At 36.1% G+C, this 19,855-nt stretch overlaps 3 protein-coding genes, 1 long non-coding RNA gene and 2 pseudogenes across 4 annotated transcripts in view; 3 read left to right on the forward strand and 3 right to left on the reverse strand.

Annotated features, from left to right (window-relative positions):
• The window catches only part of LOC104726607 (AP2-like ethylene-responsive transcription factor TOE2), a 4,485-nt gene extending 3,472 nt beyond the window's left edge, over positions 1-1,013 (forward strand). The window contains exons 9-10 of the mRNA XM_010445500.1: positions 55-389; positions 758-1,013. Coding sequence (XP_010443802.1) covers positions 55-363 — 309 coding nt within the window. The 3' untranslated portion in view covers positions 364-389; positions 758-1,013. The remainder of the gene's footprint in view (positions 1-54; positions 390-757) is intronic.
• On the reverse strand, positions 1,088-2,774 carry LOC104726608 (B3 domain-containing protein At5g60130-like). The gene is made up of 4 exons (XM_010445502.2): positions 2,486-2,774; positions 2,325-2,395; positions 1,580-2,209; positions 1,088-1,461 (listed from the first exon to the last, which is right to left on the reverse strand). The coding sequence occupies exons 1-4, from the start codon at positions 2,493-2,495 to the stop codon at positions 1,201-1,203; spliced, it is 972 nt and encodes a 323-aa protein (XP_010443804.1). The 5' UTR covers positions 2,496-2,774; the 3' UTR covers positions 1,088-1,200.
• Positions 3,073-3,517, forward strand: LOC104726609. The gene is made up of 2 exons (XR_758076.1): positions 3,073-3,164; positions 3,271-3,517. It is a non-coding gene; the product is annotated as an uncharacterized LOC104726609 (long non-coding RNA).
• On the reverse strand, positions 3,628-4,991 carry LOC104726610 (annotated as a pseudogene).
• LOC104726611 lies at positions 6,113-13,156 on the reverse strand (annotated as a pseudogene).
• Positions 13,393-19,739, forward strand: LOC104726612. Its single transcript, XM_010445504.1, has 12 exons — positions 13,393-13,810; positions 14,006-14,203; positions 14,289-14,545; positions 14,653-14,735; positions 14,848-15,011; positions 15,132-15,265; positions 15,394-15,651; positions 15,740-17,112; positions 17,935-18,771; positions 18,864-18,966; positions 19,088-19,168; positions 19,412-19,739. The coding sequence occupies exons 1-12, from the start codon at positions 13,636-13,638 to the stop codon at positions 19,493-19,495; spliced, it is 3,747 nt and encodes a 1,248-aa protein (XP_010443806.1). The 5' UTR covers positions 13,393-13,635; the 3' UTR covers positions 19,496-19,739.

Below are 19,855 nucleotides of genomic sequence, written 5' to 3' on the forward strand. Positions count from 1 at the left end.
GTGAAGATTTCAGTGAATAATCTTCTGTGCTAAAAATTCAGCTCTTGTCTCCAGGAAAGAACGCCAGAGAAAGGTCCAATGTTACGTTCTCATCAAAGCTTTCCAGCCAGGACATGGCAAGGGCATGATCAGTCCAGTGGTGGGACCGCTGTAGCAGCTACAGCACCGCCACTGTTCTCAAATGCAGCATCATCAGGATTCTCACTCTCAGATACACGCCCGCCTTCATCGCCAGCTACACCTCATCCTTCTCAGCCCTTTTTCAATCTGAATCAGCCCGGTCTCTATGTCGTCCACCCATCTGACTACACATCTCAGAACCACCACCACAATCTCATGAACCGCTCACAACCACCACCATAGCTTCCTCCCCCCTCCGTCTAATTAAGGTTAGACTTTCTGAGAAACAACAACGTTCAACTCATCTTTTTGACTCAGCACAGAAGCTGCAGTTTCATCCTCATGTTCATTATGTTACTCTTACTATCCACATGAAAAGAACCCAATTTTGATGGAAGACCCCTAGAGTTTAGAGTTTGACATGATAGTACTAGTATGAACCTTGATGGAAACATGCAAAAAGTATGAGAAATGCTTAGTGAATAGAAGACTAAGGCAGAGTTTCCAAGTTTTGTAGCATTACCCTCCTCCTGTTTGCAGCTTCTTTGTCAATCCCAAACACATATATAGGGCAATAGTTTTCTTACGGTCCTATAAAAACTACTTGTAATAACACTCTTCATACGTGAACGTGCAGGTTCTAGACAACCCTGAAGTTGGAATAACTTGGACCCAACCGTGGAAGGCCAGCCAATACGACGATTTCTCCTAAAATCTATTGTCACTGTGTGGTAATCTTTCTGCTTGTAATTTGTAACATATACTGAGGGCTAATACCAAAACAGAAACCCTATCCCATTTGTAATTTTACTATAATATCTCTAAGATGAATCCATACAATGTAAGTACAATGCATTCTATTTGTATGAAGCTACTGGGAGACTTTTTCACTAGTTGTTGCAGGCAGCCACACAAAACAAGAATAGATAGATTTGTATAGTCAACAACACAAGACATTATATAGATCTGACTGGATTCAGAAAATAGAGAGACTCTTTTACATGAATTTAATAAACCACCGTAGTCTTGGTTTAACTTAAAAACCCACTGAAACAAATAACTAAAGAGATCCATGACGGATCATTCACTAAGAATGTGGATCTTCATTGTTTGAACCAGGTTACTATCACCCGTCTTCATGATCTCGCATATCACCTTATCCGTTGTCTTCACATTATTTCTTCTGATGATACTGCCAAACCCCTTGACAAACACAGTGCCATTCGTCTGAATCTTGATCTGCTTCTCCAATGTCCCGAATTTTTTCGCTAGTGGATCAACGATAGTGATACTCTCAGGGAAATGCAAGCCATAGTCTTTTATGACTTGAGCTGGGATGAGCTGCATTATGAAAGAAACATCAAAAAAAAAACAAAGCATAAACTGATTGTTATATTTGTATTAGCGTTCACATAAAAAACTCATAAATGGAAAGCTCTTTTAACATTCAAATCTTTACCAATTGGCTTTGCTTCTTCGGATTCAGTCTCAGAGTAAAAGATGGATTCTCGGGATCATCCAGAAGATGGCGATCATCGCCAGCAGCATCATCACCAAGATTAACATCCTCAACATCATCATCATCATCACCATCCTCACTAACAGCATCATCAACAACATAGTCATCAGACTTATCACCATCATTATCTTCTTCCTCAAGAGCAGCATCACTATCATAATCAGAATCATCCTCATCATCATCATCATCATCATCATCATCATCCTCTTCATCCTCTTCATCAGGAGCTAAAACGTCATCAGTAGCTCGAGTTTCTTCTTCACTCTCAGATTCAACTTTGACTTCCTGGCTTTGCTCTGAACAACTTCTTACCCTTTTACACATGGTCTCACGCTCGTAGATACAGAAGTTGAAGTGCCGAAAGCCGTCAAACTCAAACTCCAAGAAGTCTCCACCCTTGAGATATTCATCTTTAGCAATTCTCTTCCACCCATTAACCAAAACAAAGCTCTCAACATCACCACTACATTTCCTAAACGCCAATTCCCAAGAGCTCCCAGAAATGCTTCTAACCGTTACAGTTTTAGGAAAAGGCTTTGGTACAAAGCTGGTGAAAGAAATGGGTATTTTCTGCAAACATATGTGAAAGTCTCAACCAAAATAGAAATCTACATTTGAACATCTCAGAAACCAAAACCAAAAAAAAAAACAAAAACAGAGTGAAGAGAAGAGTGTTTTTTCTTACGAGATCATCGCCGGATTCATCAGGTAAGTACACTTTGAAGAACTTTGGAAGACAATCATCCGAAGAGTTTCCTATTATAAAGCAAAAAAAAATGAGAACAGAGGATATACATTGTGTAATTGTAGAATCAAGAACAAAAAAAAAAAGTCCAAAGCAGAAACCTTTGTTCATCTTCACTTCTTTGTGCTACTTGTCTCGCTCCCTGGATCTTATATTTTGATTTAGATATTTTTCCTTTTGTAGCAAAAATGGAGACTTGAACGCTTGTTGCTTCAAATGGAAAATGTAAAACTCCAAGGACTGGTACAAACTACTTTTACTTCGATGTAGAGCTGCGATTTGAAAATCCTAGTTCCTGATGGAATAGGAAGGTGAGTAAAGTTGTTTCAAACCCCCAGTTTTCTCAGATCGCAATGTTTCTTGAGTGGCTTTTAGACTTTTGTAGCAAAAACTTGGAAAACAGAGGTTTTCTCTCTGTTTCTACTTCTTGCTTCAAATGGAAAAACCACTATCCGAACGACGTCGTTTGTTGAAAGAAGATTCGTTAGAGAACAAAAGCATTCGCTAAGGCCCACGAAAACAAATGGGCTTAAATTTTGATCCATTCTAGATAGAGTTTTAATATGACAGTATTGTCCTGTGTCACAGAGTGACAGAGACGAGTCGCGATGGGGTATAATAGTAACTTCAGTTGTTTAGTCCGGCCAGATCAAGATTTTGATGGAAAACTCCCAGAGTTTGTGGTAGTATTTGCCTCATATTTCAGCACGACCTCATGATTTTTAATGGATAAACTTGTAAGCAGAAGAAGAAATGTTTAGTGAATAGAAGACGGCTGAGGTTTGTAGCATTATTCTCCTCGTGTCTTCTGCTTCTCTGTCGACCCTTTTCTTAAAGATCATATAACACTAGGAGTTAATAACATTCTCTTTACATGAACTTGCAGGTCCCTAAACAGCCCTGTAGTTGGACATAACTTGGACCCTTATTGTTGAAGTCCAATATGATGATCTATTGCGACATATTGCTAGTGTTTGGTTCTCTTTTCTTATTTTGATTTGTAAGTTTGTAACCAGAAGTTGTGCCAACAACAAGATACAAATCCAAACCCATTGTCACTATACTTTAATGTCATTTGATTTACTCCACCGAACAATGTAAGTGCTATTTGTATGAAAAGACTGTTTCGGACCCTAGTTGTTGCAGACAGCAAGACAACATGATATGCTTTAAAGACATTGTTGCAGGAGAAAACAGAGAGATTTGATGAGATTCAGGAACCTCTTTATAGGAAAGTATCTTATTTTAACTTTAAAACATCTCTAACGACCAAATCCTTAGTTATAAACCAAATCCATAGATAGCGATTTAGCATTGCTAACACAATAAAACCAACTCACAGCTATGACACATAAGACGCATAAAAGCTTAGTGAAGAAATCATCCGCTGATAATGTTGACCTTGATGGTGTGAACCAGATTAGTCCCAGTCTTCTTAACCTCGCATATCATTTTATCAGTCGTCCTCATTTTGTTCCTTCTGAAAACACTTCCAAATCCCTTGACAAAGACGCAGCCATTCACCTGAATCTTGATTTCTTTCTCCAATGATCCCAATTTGTCCACGACTGTTATACGCTCCGGGAAGGTTAAATCATAGTCCTTTATGACATGAGCCGGTATGTGCTGCATCAAGAAAGAAACATCATATAACATAGCGAAATTATCCGTATAATTGATGCATTCACATAAAACAACCCTAAAGATGTTTAAATGGAAGTGTTGAAATATCTTTAACATTCAGTTTTTTTGCTTACCAGCTGGCTTTGCCTCTTTGGATTGAGTGTCACAGTAAACTGGGGGTTCTTACCATCATTCTCATCCTCATGCTCACCATCCTCATCCTCAGCAGTATCATCATCAGAATCCTCAACAGCAGCATCATGATAATCAGGATCTTCAGAATCATCATCATCATGTAGAACGGTAACATCATTGCTAGCCCAAGTTTCTTCTTCACCATCAGAATCCATGTTGATCTCCTCGTTCTGATCTGAACTTCTCTTAATCCTTTTACACTCTGTCTCATGCTCATAGATACAAAAATGGAAACAACGAGAGCCATCAAACTCAAATGCCAAGAGATCTCCGTCTTTCAGATCTTCGTCCTTAACAATCTTCTTCCAACCGTTTAACCATAACAAATCTCTCAGCCTCATAGTCACCACCACGTTTCCTCAACACCATATTCCAAATATTCCCACTAACACTTCTAACAGTTACAGTTTTAGGCAAAGATTTTTGTAAATATCTGTTGAAAGAAATGGGTAGTACCTGAAAAGTTTCTGCAAGTTTCAAGCAACCAGAATACGTAAAAAAGCAAAAACAGTTAAGAGAAGTGTGTTTTATTACCAGATCATCTCCGGATTCACCAGGAAGGTAAGCTTTAAAGAACTTGGAAGTAGAACCATCCGAATAAGTTCCTGTTCCAAAAGAATAAAAGTAAGAACATCAATGTCTAGAAGAACAGATTACGATGGAAGAATCAGGAACAGAGGAGGTGATAAAACCTTGGTTCATTGTCGTCAGTTTCTTGTTGTTCTTAGACACTCTCTCTCTCTCTGAAACCCTAATTTTTTTAGTAGGAAATAAAAAGGTGAACAAAGTTTCTCCAGATCTTAGTTTTTTCAGATGTGATTGATCTAAAAGGTTTTGGCCATTTGTAGCTAAAACTTGCAAAAACAGAGTGTTCTCTCTGTTTCGATGCTTAGTGCTTCAAATGGAAAACAGACCATTAATAGTAGTACTCTTCTTATTCAAAAATAATTCGTTAAGAGAACTAAAGTATCGCTAAGGCCCACTAATACAAGAAATGGGCCTAAAGTTCGGGTCAATCTATATTGCTTAAATGGCGATATAAGCCTAGATTGGCAAAGCGTTTGTAGGAGCGTTATGTGGGAAACGGTATGAGTCAACGCCAATCAAGATTTTTTTTTACTCCTTTCACATCTGTAAGAAAAACTGGTAACTGCTCTAAAAACTTAAGGGTTATCACGCTGGATATGGGAGAGTTTGGACTATTATTTTTAAACAATTATCACTTAAATATATTAATTTTGAAACCAAAATATTCTGGTAAAAAAATATTTAACTTGAGTCCAAATAAGAAACAATATATTGGAATATGCTTTCAATATTTCCTAATTCAAATTTAAAATTAATATTTTCAAAATATATATTTAATTTTAATTTATAAAATTGCTAATTTTTCGTTATTTGTTTTTTTGCTTTCGTAGATATTTTTCATAATTTTATTTTTTAATAAAATTAGTTCTAAATAAATTTGTTTCAAAACAAAGAATTTTTATTTATAAAAAAAATAAATATATATTTTAGGTCTTACTCCCAGCCCCCGCTCACAGCTCCCTCCTCCCCGCCCCTGCTTCAGTTGCTTACCATTGTTGCTCCCCTCTCCGCTTTGCCAATCTAGCCTATAGTCGTAAGCTAAGAGCCACAAACAATAATCGAGAAGGGTTTGTAAAAGCTTTTGTCCAATCTTCCTTGGTGAGTTTGTAACAACATATGAATTCAACCCATTATTTTACTAATGTCTTTGAGATTTAATTCAACCTTGCACTGGTACAAAGGACGACATTTTCTGAACAACGTACTTGATATTGACACTTCATGTTGCAGGCGCACAAACAAAATCTAGAAGTATAGATTTGTATAAACAACATCAACATAAGTACTCTACTCATATAAATGCATATAGCTTTATCAAGAGATCATCCTCTTATAACATGGACCTTGATTTCGCGAACCAAACCATCCATCTCCTTTTCGAACTCACAAACCACTTTATCAGTAAACTTCACTTTGTTCATTTTGATTATACTACCGAATCTCCTGATTGTCTGACCCCTCAACTTTCCTCTTCAATTTACCAAACTTTTTCTCGAGTGGACCAATCAGATTTTTGTTCTTGTTCTTGTACTTTTTTGAGTTTACAAAACTCAGCCGTGCTCTTGTACTTTTTGAGTCTGCATTAACTAACCGGTCACTAAGCTTTTCTCATTTGTTCTTCTTGTACTTTTGGAACAGTTGTTGGGTCTTTTTTTTATTTCTATTCCGTATAAACATATAAATATTTTTGTATGTGTTTTGTTCTTTCGACACTCTGAACGACGCTATAAATTTCATATACAGAAGAAAACTCATTATGACACCAACAACATTGACAAGAACAACAAGAAAGATCCTCTTCACTATGATTTGTATCCAAAATGGAACATGAAAAATTAGATAAAAACCGTGAACACATGACTCAAGCCAAATAACACGTCATGTCAAGTGAAAGTTGAGATTGAACTGGACTTACAGTTGAAGGAACCTTTACAACTGGTTTTGCAGAAGAAATGTCACTGCAATAAGCATCCAGTGGTGGAGGTAGTATGCTCCATGAACGGTGCTGCAGAATATTTGTTTCTCCAGTGATTTGTTGAACTCTACTCCTTCAAAATTACTATAAGACTTAACTAATCATCCAAAAATACTAAACCAACCATCATATTTTACATATACTACGTACGAAGTAAAACGGATCCAGGAAACAGAACAATCATGAATGCCAGAGGGAATATAAAATATTAGATGGTCAAATTTTAACTTGTATAAGTTGATATGAATTCATATTTGTGAAGCTATCCTCTTGAGAACCAACCTCATGCAAATAGAGACAATCAGGATTGACGCATGCCTGTAATAAAAACATGCAATTCATAACTCCAAACACAAAAATTTCAACATTTATCTGAAAAGAGGTAACGAAAAGAACAACTCAGTTTTAAGACTGTTCTCCCTACTATAATACTCAGTTTCAAGACTAAGCAGTATACCTGAAGGTAGATGAAATACCTGATAGCCGCATTTGCAAGGCTTCAACTGTTGATCAGTCAGGTCCATCTCTTCAGCACACAGTGGGCAGGTCTTCTCTCCATGGTCACTCATGTTGGTCTATAATAGAAATTGAGATACATTGATCAACGAAGTTAAGTACACCCACAAAACGTTTCTATAGATTCATAAGCAATCATATACAAGTCAAAGCCAAACTATGCTGAAACCACAATCTCTACCATAGGCCAAATTGACTAAAGTTTGATATTTCCTGCCACTAAAATTTCTGACAAGTATAGCATGTGTAATTCTACATATAGGTTGTTCGTTGCTTTCATAGAGATATAAACAACAGAACAAAAAAAAAACTTTTTTGCTACAGTATTTATTTATCAAGGGTGAAAAGAATGCAAGAGACGGTTAATGAGATGGTCTGAACTCCTCCTCAAGAAATTGAAAGGCGTATCACATGTTGTTGCGGCCATGTGGTTCTCCATCTGTGTGACTTACTGTCCTCTAATATAAGTAAAAAAGAAACCTCTAAAGACCACCACATCAAACCGTGTATCCTTATCATATGTCACCACATAACTAATATGTTCTTAGAAGCCACATCATTGGTGTATTTCCCTCTGACATGGCTTATATGACCTTGTATTAAAAAAAGGGAGAAGAAAATGTTACTGTTTGTATATATATGATAAGAGTGTAGGAGAATATAGAAGAGGGGATGCGAGATTTGGTAGTCCAAAACCTACACCTTGAGCTTGAAGTCTCTGCCCTTGATCAAATGTGGATTTGAAGATGTATCCAACTTGGAGTTCCTTTTTCTCAACTATTAGATCAAAATATGTTTTTGTTTTCTTGATATATTAATCTAATCTGGCACGTCTCCTTCTCCAATACAACTTCAAACAAATTTTCCTTTTTGTTAAAATCGTACGCAGCTTCCTGAAATATGTAGAGGAAGGTCTCAGAGGCCAGCTGCAATTAAGATAATGTTAGGGATCAATGGCAGAACCAAAATCAAACTGTAGGGAGGTCAAAATAATGTTTTTCTTTCTAAAAGGATGAAAATGCAAAATTTAGGAGTACAAAATGAAAATTTTCTTTTTTTATGGGGTAAAATACAAACTTTTGGAAGATCAAAATGAAAATTTAGTTCTAAATGTGGTCTAAATACAAAATTTGTAGGGTCAAATGAAAATTCTAAATTTTATAAGGTCAAAATATAAAATTTAGAGGGGGAATTTTACTATTTCTAACTAAAAACATTAAGAAAAAAAATTAATGGGGTCAGCTGACCCCCCTTCCCCCCTCCTCTCTTACTACTACATCCGCCCTTTTTAGGGATTGTCTGTGTGGATCCACATAGACGTTTTTCAAAACGCATCTGAGAAATTTTTGGAAGAAATGTTTGAGGCCTTAAGAACATAAAACTGGTGATGTTTGGGTAGTGAAGAGGAGGATTTAAGTATGAGAAATTTGTTTTTGGGGAGGGTGGATGATTTAAGGGTCGTAACAAAGACGTGAGGAGGAGAAGTTGTTGTTGAAAGTGAAAATGATGGGATCAGAGGAGAGGAGGAGAAGAGAGAAGAAACCATTGGAGAAGAAGATGAAACAACACAGCCATGAATCTAAGAGATTCATATAGAGAAAATTTGAATCTCTTAGCATTAAAGAAGATAAAACGTGAGGGTTGAATCAATCCGCAAGTTTTCCGCACGTTTTCCGCAAAATTTCCGCAAGTTTTCCTCAAGTTTTTTATTTTTGTGTATATGTTGCTCCTACCATAGCGGCTGTCCGATGACGCCATGAGTTACATAAGGACAAGAGGACTGAGGAGAGAAGAGAAGACAAAAGGAAAGACAAGACATAAGAAGGTTTTGGATCTGACTCAAATTGTGAATAATAAGAATAATAACTCTTAATATTGTTCTCCCATTATTAGTAACTATTGATAAGAAGAATTTATGTTTGATTTTTGTACGTCCACGAAATCTTATTTTACTTTACACGCACATCTTTTTTCTTCACCAAAAAAAAACTTATATTACTCCAAATTAAATTTACAACTACGATGTAATAGACCCACTACTACCTTCCTTATAGTATAATGATCAAATTCATATATCATCATATCATTAATTATTATTATTATTATTTGTTGTGATTGAGTCAGGTCCATTTTTTTTTTTTTCGTCAAACCGGTGCATTTGGAACAAAATTTTCCCATTAAAAAGAAAAACGTTTTTTCTTTTTAATTTAAAAAAAAACTAAAGAACACCCATATACAGCCTGTAGATTGTTAGTAAATAATCACATCTCTTATATGACCAAAATAATGTATTACTATTTTTCTCTCTTAAATTGATTTCTCTTACAAAATATGTTTACCTTTTTCATAAATATTCTTATATTCAACTTGTATTAACAATCTACAATCCAAACTTCAATTGAGATAATGAGTGGGGAGACCAAAACACTTAAAAAATTTACAAAGCTATACGTCACAAAATTATTTAAACTTGCACATTTTGATGATATCGACGATAGTTAATCATGTAAAATATGTTTGTTTAGACCAATTCTAATGGGACTCCAAAACATTATTTTAGTGTAGTTTTATCACTAAAATCTCTTCAATGGAACTCTAAAATTCACACTACTATAGTGTGATACCATACTACTATTCACAACTCTAAACTATTTACTTATTTTATTAATGAAACAAACAAATATAAAAAATAATAAAATGAATAGATATAAAATGATGAAATGAATAGATATAATAATATATTATATGTTTTGAAATAGTTTTATTGATTATGAAATGAATAGATATAATAATATATTACATGTTTTGAAATAGTTTAAGTGTGATACTTGGTGTTCTGATTAGAGAAAAACTAAAATTTAGTGTTAATACTACATTAAAATAGAATAGTGTTTAGCATAGGAGATGCATGTGTTAGACTGTGATTCTTCAGTAATAACTTTAAGGCAGTTTTTCAGGATCTCAATATAATTTATTATTATTATTATTATTAATTTTAGAATATTCTTTGTTTGTGTCTTTTAATAATCTAGATATCCTTTCGCTATAATCACTAGAATCAATTATGAAAAAGCCATTTTTTTTTTGGTATTTGTAGATTTTGTCATTTTGGCTAAAATCTCATAGATTTGCCATTTTTTCAAGATTGTAAAACATAATTTTTACACATTAGAATATTTGAAGAAAATGACATATTTTTAAAATAATAGGAGTGAGAAGTGGCAAAATCCATAATAATCCTATATTCATATTTCACTACGACAATAATGCAATAATGTTTTTTTGTAAACAATAATACAGTAATGTTGGCATCATCAGCAGGACTTCGACATAAATATTGGACTTTTGTTTCCATGCATGTTTAATTGTTGTTTCAACCTAACAACTTTGGATTGATTTGTGTTGCTCATCTCTCTTCCACATTTATTTTTATTTTCTTAGAAAATATTAGTGTATCCATTAAAAATGACTTACTCAAAACCATGAGAACTAGAGACATCTAGAGCGACTTCCAAATTTGACGAAAATGATAATTCCTAAGTTAAAGTGATCATTATAAAAACAGTGTTTATATATACTAACCAAAATGTACTATACAAAGAACTAAACCAGAAGATAAAACTAAAGTAAACCAGCACTCATAATCTCTTACACTGTATATATGCAATGGAGATAGCATGTAGTTGCAAAACGTATGGAAAATATAAAAAGATAGCAAAAAGCCCTTATGGACACCATTGTATCTTCCTTTACTCCTTCATTGGCTTGATGAATGTATAAATGTGTGTGTGTGTGTGTGTATAGACAGAAAAAGGGTAAACTTGTGTTTCTAAAGAGCGACAAAAAGTCCAAGACGAAGAAAAGAGCTCAAGGTCAAAGCTAGTATTCCAATAACCTTTACTATCTTTTTTTTTTTTCTTTTAAAAACTTTCATGAACTAAATCAAGATGGAAAATGCGTTTAACCGTTTTGATTGTTGGTTTGGTTGTGCTTGGGGATTGTCTAAATAGAGACAAAAATAACAAGTGCCAAGTCCAATGTTGTTCAAAGCCCTTGGTTTTTGGAATTCTTCTTGTATTGTGTTTTGAATAATATACATTTTCATTAATTTTCCATTTGATAATAATATAATATACTTTTTTTTTTATTTTGATAATTGGTGTCGAAATCTTCTCTTAATAATAAATAAAGATTGATTTTTATGATTGATGATAAAATATGATATATAGAACATTTTTTTTTTCTTTTGACATAACATATTTTATGAGTTTAAATTACGTGCATTTTAAAATGCTTCCTCCGTTTTTCTGATATAAAATGTTGCGTGGGGAAAAAAAACATACGACAATATATCACATATTTTGGTTTTTAGTAATTTACACATGCATACACAATCGTAGTTTATTCATGAAAAATAAAATAAAAAGGGCAAAAGGCTGTTCCTAAACCGTAGAAAGTTGTATTATAATAACGTGATTAGTCAAAGTGTTGACGTAGTTTTTCAACTACAAGCAGACCAGATTGATTTTTGTACTACCAAACCGAAGATATTAGAGATATTTTGGCCTAGATTGTTAATCCTACAAATCAAATGTAAACAGAAGATGTTTTAAAGGATTATTACTGATAGAAATAGTTGGATCGTGAAGCGGTATAATAGCATTGGAGTGGACAAAACAGATTGATGAACTCAAGGAAATGTAAGCCATTGGTAGTTATGACCTTAGTTGGTATTCGCTGCATTACAAAGAAAGCAACATAAAAGAGAATTGGTACATGATTTAAATTGATGGATAATGGAGATGCAAAAACCACATGAGATTTTACATTTCTTACCAGATTTTCACTTTGCATCCTTCTTCTTCACTGTAAAGAAAGGGTTCATGTAATTATCCAGATATTGTCTGTTATCTTCTCTAAAAGAACCTATCAAAATTTATACGCAAGAATATTAAAAGACAAGTGATGCTCAGTTCACTTCACAAGACAAAAAGTTCCTATCATACCTTTCTCTTTTCTCTCTGTTTTAACTCCTCTTCTTTTTTTCATTCTCATCATCATCATCATCATCATCATCAATAACTATGATATCTATGATACTTTCAGTAGATTTATCTTCGTCACCATAGTATTGATCACCATTTACACCATCATCATCATCATCATTGTCAAGAACTGTAATATCATCACTATGTTTTTCATCTTCACCATCAAACGATACATCTTCGATCTCTTTGATTTGCACTGAACTTCTAAGCATTTTACACGTTTCACGGCCGTAGACACAGAAATTGAAACACCAAGAGCCATCAAAATCAAACTCCAAGAACTCTCCACCCTTCAAACCTACCTCCTTTACAATCTTCTTCCACCCATTAACCATAACAAATCTCTCAATATCACCACAACACTTCCTAAACGCCATTTTCCATATGTTTCCATAAATGCTTCTAACCATTACACTTTTAGGCAGCGACTTTGGTAAAAAGCTGTTGAAAGAGATGGGTAATTCCTGACAAAGGATCTAAAAGTTTCAATAAAACTAGGAATCTACAAATAAAACGTATATAAGACAAACCAAAAACAGAGTGAACAGAAGTGTGTCTTTACCAAATCATCTCCAGATTCATCAGGTAAATACACTTTGAAGAACTTTGGAAGACGACCATCCACACAATTGCCTGTTCCATAGAAAGAAACCAGTCAGAACATATGATACATTGTGTAATTCACTAATTTGTATAGAATCAAGATCAAAAGGAGAGACCTTTATTCATCGTCCTCATCTCTTTGTCTCTGAAACCCTAACTCTTTAATGGAACTGAAGGTGAAAATGAGTTCATCAACATAGAGAAACAGAGATTTGCTTTAGAGATTTTACCCTTTGTAGCCAAAACAGAGAGACTGTCCTGTCCTGAACGCTTATTGCNAAAAAAAAAAAAAAAAAAAAAAAAAAAAAAAAAAAAAGCTTCGGAGAAAGTGTACCGTTTATAAAAATAACCAAAAGTAAGGTTGAGGCCCAAAAAGTAGATATGGGCTTAAATTCTGGCCCAATATATCAGAATTAAATGACAAAATTAACCTGAGATTATAGGAGAACGTTTGGTCCGATCTTCTTTTTCAATTTCAAGTTTTTTTTCAACCTCTCTTCCCGCTTACGAGGCCGGAATATTCCTTTCTACAGTCGAATCTTACATCGGCCGAACGATTTTCCGATTACCGGCTAGGTTAATCCGCCTATTCCGACGAGCTTCTCTCAGTGTAAGTAGTGGAAAAACCCTAGCTAGCTATACGATTTCGGATTCCCCACTTGTCAGATCTCGGAAACTGCTAGAAAGCGGAAGGAGGCTAGAAATGGACAAGGATCTCTTAGATATCTCTGGAGGAGATGACGAAGACTATTGGCTTCTGAATAATACTCCGAAGAAAGTTAATTCGAGCCGAGAAAAGAGTTATTTGAATTGCTCACCTCTTCAAATCCCTAGATCGAGTCGTATCGTTCCTACTCGGCCTCCCTTTTCCCCAATTGGTAAGCGCGCTTCGATTTCTCGATCTGAGCGTCGTTAAATTGAGTGTTTGAATCTAATTTCTCCTTCTATTAGAGTAGAGTGGTTGAACATTTGAATTAGCGTTGTTTGAAAAAATGGGGGGAATTTTAGATGTTCACTGTGCAGTATAAATTTGTGTATTTTAGCGGATATATGAAGGTGGATTCTTATTGCAGGAAGAGTAACAGGAAACAACAACAGCATGGAGCAGCCATGCCCTACTGTTGATACAGATAGTGTAGGAAAGGAGAATTCTAAAGTTGAATTGCCCAAATTGAGTGTGGAGCGACAGCAGATGAAGAAGAAGAAAAAGAATGCTGGTTTTAATCTTCGCAAAAGCTTAGCATGGGATAGAGCTTTTTCAACGGAAGAAGGTGACTTACCTTTTTTATATGGATTTGTTTACCATTCTCTTGTTTAGTCTATGGTACTAAGATGTGTGATATGGTTATGAACCAGGTGTTTTGGATTCATCTGAGCTATCTAAAATAACTGGAACTGCTTGCCAAATTGGTAGAGATCGGTTATCTGCCATTCAGGAAGAGTATAGAGAGTCAACGTCAGCTTCCAAATGTACTAGTGTTTCACCAGGACTACAAGCACTTGAAGAAAACTTATTTGACGATTTGCCTGTGAATAGTAAACACAGAGAGAAGAAGTTTGTGAGTGGCATACTGCCGAAGTACGGATCACCATCTAAAGCTCAGTCTTCCTTGGTGAGTTTACTGGACCTAAATTTTATGAAGCTAATGAGTGTGATCTGTCATTTCTTACAATTTCTTTAAGGCACATTCTATCTAAACATTGAATGTCTGCAATATAGGCCCCGAAAAAAGTTACCTCAGCTCAGGAATTGAGGAGTGGTTCCAAGCGCAGTGGCTGCCCCCGACCTCCTCCTTCATCTTCATATCCTTTTCTTGACTGGATTAACGAGTGTTTAGGCAATCACCATCATTGGCTGCTTCTATTGCTTTCTTGTTTTTGTTCTTTTTGCTCGTTAACCTTAACTTCCTTGAACCCTGAAAAGACCTGCAAATGTGCATACAACAACATCACGTAGCAGGGAGCTGAGCATATCTAAAGTTCCTACAACCAAATCTGATCCAATTTCAGCTCCAAACAATATGAAAAGGACCACTCAGAGTCCAAGCAAACCGAAAAATAGTCAACCTACTCAATTAAGTATGCCTCATAACCTGTTTTTTTTTTGCTCTCTTACTTTTGTCGACAATACTGTTGCGACATCTTGTTTATATATTGCTGTTGATCGCATTACCTTGATTTTCTCTTCTGATACGACAGAGAATTCTCAGATAAGCTTAGGATCTGGAAGTTCCTCTAGAAACACTTCAAGCATCAAGAATAAAACAAAATCCAGTTTGGCGAGTAAACCTTCAATTCCTAAGCCCTCTCTGAAGCCAGCTAGACGAAATCTGGTAAAGCTATGCTGCCCCTCTGCAAATCAATATAGCAAATATTTTATGCACTAGAAATTTGCAGCAAATGCTTTCTTTCCCATTGTCTTCCGATTGAGAGTAATGTATTTCATTTTCTTGAACTCTAGATCAGCAAAACATCAGAAATATCTTCAGTATCCAACTCACAGCATTCTGTTGTTGGAAAGTCCAATCTTGGCCCTGTGACTACATCAACTGTGGCTATGCTTGGTCATGGATCGACAGACTCTAATGTAATTACTATGGGCACCTCGTTAGCTCAAAGTTCTTGCAATAGAGTTGGAAACACGCAGTCCGCAGTTTCACGACTGGGAAAACCATCAGGATTAAGAGTGCCAAAACCTTCCATTGGCTATTTCAGTCAGGTATACTACTGAAATATACTGAATTATATCGTGTCATAACTAGGGTTTGTGCTTGTAAATCTCTCATACTTATTCCTGATTTTTGCAGTCTGACTCTCAACCGTCGCACGGTGCAGGAGACAAAAATAGTCAGCTAGCCAGATCTGATGTTTGTTCAGCCTCTCATTTTTCTTCGATCCCTACCTTCAAGAAACCCCAAATTGCTGAAAAGGTTCCTCGTGTCAACTCAAAGGCAGCAACTGGAAACTTCAGCAGTTCAGGTTCCACTGCAAAATTCTCTGCTCAATCTATATTACCCAAACCTTCACAAGAAAAGGTGAAAGTGGACTTGAAAAGCACCCAGGAAGTAGAATCCAAAGCGTTGTGTTGTTCATTGAGTTCTCAGATAAATGAAAACCTGCAGCACCAATGTACCGTGCAAGGTGATACTGGAAAATTAGCTATGGATGATGTAACTTATTGTACATCTGAGAAGATTTCTACTGCAAAGAGTGAAGAATTCCAGAGTAATAGTGCGATGCCGCACTCAGGCTGCAAAAGTAATGTGCATGATGGTAATATGTCTGACGATAATAGGGATGAGAGAAGGAAGTCTTGCTGCTCAGACAAAGAATACTGTGCTTCACCGCTGAAAGATTCTATGGAATCCCCGATGCAGGGTCCTCCTTGCGATGAGTTGACACTGTTTGATAACTACTCACAGTTGAAAGTCAGCAATCGGGAGGAAGAAGATATGTGTTCCACCAATGATTTTAGTAGACATTTTGATACACCGGACGTACATGGACAACCTCTAAATGGATGCGTGCACCCTGGAATTGAAGAGGAGATTAGTCCTTGTCTTTCTGGAGAAAAAGATGCGTTGATTGTCTATCAGTCTACTGAAGATGTAGCAAAGCAGCCTGAGGTTTTGGATTCCTTCACTGCAGACCCAACTTTCAATGGGGATTTTGGTTCAATAAAGGGTGATGTAGACAGTCCCTTTTCTTCAGAAAATAGGTTAGGTAATACTGAAAATGTTTTCATACCTTTTCGGCCTGCTGAAGCACCAGATTGTGTTCAGTCACCATGCAACCAGCTTGAGGAAAATGCGGTTTCGAATATCTTGTGTGATCATAACATGGTGTGTAATGGTCAAGCTGTATTAGAAACGGAGGAGAGAACTGAAATAAGCGATTGCACAGAGACAAACTGTGATGCTGATTTCATTGGTCCATTTTCTGCATGCAAAGACTGGTTTAGAGAATCTGAAGAACAACATTTGTCGAGCCAATTAGTCTTTGAGATGAAAGAGGGTGGTCATGAGATAGATGTCTTGACTAGGGACGAAAGAGCTGATGAGTCTGATATGCAGATAGAAAGCTTTACTGGTTCTTCCGATGCTGACAACATGGAACAAGTGAAATTACTAATGCCTTCCTCCGTTGAAGTTAGCACGGAGATTAAACCCTTCCCGGAGAAATCAACTTCTGAAAAGCAGAAGCAATACAATAGTTCGAGTAGTGAAATTACATCTGATGTAAATGATGGTTGTGTAACGAAGCAAGCTGATCAACTTGGAACATTAGTTGGTTGTTCTCCAGAAAAAGATGAATCTGCTGCTGTTTTCTCTTATTCAAATGAGGAGCTTGAAGATAACTTAGAGCTGGAAGACATGGACTTGGTTACAGACTCAGATTGTTCAGATGAGGAGCCTGAGGATAATTTGGAGCGCACAGAGGTGGATGTGATTACTGGTTCAGAGCTCACTGGTGACATTGATGAGTTTTCCGTCAAGGGCATTCTTAAGCAAGAATATCCCGAAGTAGAAGACATCCATACNAGTCCCTTTTCTTCAGAAAATAGGTTAGGTAATACTGAAAATGTTTTCATACCTTTTCGGCCTGCTGAAGCACCAGATTGTGTTCAGTCACCATGCAACCAGCTTGAGGAAAATGCGGTTTCGAATATCTTGTGTGATCATAACATGGTGTGTAATGGTCAAGCTGTATTAGAAACGGAGGAGAGAACTGAAATAAGCGATTGCACAGAGACAAACTGTGATGCTGATTTCATTGGTCCATTTTCTGCATGCAAAGACTGGTTTAGAGAATCTGAAGAACAACATTTGTCGAGCCAATTAGTCTTTGAGATGAAAGAGGGTGGTCATGAGATAGATGTCTTGACTAGGGACGAAAGAGCTGATGAGTCTGATATGCAGATAGAAAGCTTTACTGGTTCTTCCGATGCTGACAACATGGAACAAGTGAAATTACTAATGCCTTCCTCCGTTGAAGTTAGCACGGAGATTAAACCCTTCCCGGAGAAATCAACTTCTGAAAAGCAGAAGCAATACAATAGTTCGAGTAGTGAAATTACATCTGATGTAAATGATGGTTGTGTAACGAAGCAAGCTGATCAACTTGGAACATTAGTTGGTTGTTCTCCAGAAAAAGATGAATCTGCTGCTGTTTTCTCTTATTCAAATGAGGAGCTTGAAGATAACTTAGAGCTGGAAGACATGGACTTGGTTACAGACTCAGATTGTTCAGATGAGGAGCCTGAGGATAATTTGGAGCGCACAGAGGTGGATGTGATTACTGGTTCAGAGCTCACTGGTGACATTGATGAGTTTTCCGTCAAGGGCATTCTTAAGCAAGAATATCCCGAAGTAGAAGACATCCATACTGCGTCAGACCTGTGTGGAAAAACTAATACTCTACTAAGTGAATCAATCAGTTCCTCGGATTCTATATTCGGAAATCCTGAGTATCTCAATGAGAGCACAGTTTTTTCCAGAATACCTGTAGGGATGTCAAAAGATGATTCAAATTCTGGAGGCCTTGAGCATAACTATGTTGTAAAAGCTAAATTCCAGATAGATGCTGAAAAGGATTTCAGTGCACAGGTTTCTGGTCAAGAAATCGTCCCCCATGAAGGAGAGGAAGTTCAAATTGTAAAGATCTCTCCTGATCCTGTAGCACTTGCGCCCAGAGTGGAAGAATCAGGAACTCCAGTAGCCATGAAAGAGACTTTCTCAGTCAGAGATGATATGCAGACTAACGAGTCCAATGTATTCAGCGATGACATTTTGACATTAGAAAGCAAAACATCAGAAGGCAATGATAAGAGGATACCACTGTAAGTAATATATTCTCCGCTTGTAATCCTTTTCTTTTCCTCCATTGCAGTTTATTTTTAAGAAATCCGCTGATAATTCACTGTTTAAATAGGGATGCTAAACTTGAGAAGAAACCTGATCCTATAATTGTAAAGCCTCCAAATGCTGTTCCATTTTCTGACGAGTGGTTAGCTGCAATTGAAGCTGCTGGGGAGGTATAAATTTCTCAAATATATGAATTAAACCTTGATAATGAACTGAAGACCCACTTGCTGTTATTGCATATAATACATATTTTGGTAATGTCTCAGCAGAATTCTTCTGTTAAATATACAGGAAATTTTAACACTGAAAAGTGGACGTGTGCAACATTCACCAACAGAGAAATCTGTTCCTGAACCAGGTCCATGGTCTCCGGTATAATCCTCTCTCCCTCTCTCATTACCATTTGGTTTTGATATTAGGAAACAAGTTGAAACACTGGGACTTTCAAAACATTTGGACTTTATTAGTTTGGTTGATTAATATCTCTTAATTTTGTTATAATCTTCATTAACTGACCAACTTATCAAATACCTTCATTCAAAAGATAAGTAGATGTCATAAATTAGTTCGTGAAAACTAACTTGAGGAACCCATTTTGTCTTTTGTGATGGCCAGGTCAAGAAGAAGAGTAATCAAGTTGTAGGACCATTTGACTGTACAAAGTATAATAACAAAGGTCTTCCTCCTGCTTTTGACTGAAAACTAGGTTTCTTCTACTTAACTATTTTTTACTCTCTTATCACTACTGAAGGTTAAAAACTTTGTTGAACACACTCACTTTATGATCTTGTATACGTAAGAAATAAAATATGTAGAAAGCACTTGTTGTTTGAGGCATGATTGGCTTCCACAAGAGCTATTTTTCTTATCACATTTTGAGATGTTCATTAGGTCAAACCTAATAGAAATATTTCACAAGATTTTAGTACAAATACAAGTGAACATGTCGTGCATTTTCTATTCAATCCATGACATTTACATGCTTGGGACCAAATTTGTGATTTGTTAAGAGTCCGACAAATCATCATCATGGACCATAACGGGATTGCCTGGAACCGC

This window comes from Camelina sativa, chromosome 11, assembly GCF_000633955.1.
Source record: "Camelina sativa cultivar DH55 chromosome 11, Cs, whole genome shotgun sequence".
NCBI lineage: Eukaryota > Viridiplantae > Streptophyta > Magnoliopsida > Brassicales > Brassicaceae > Camelina > Camelina sativa.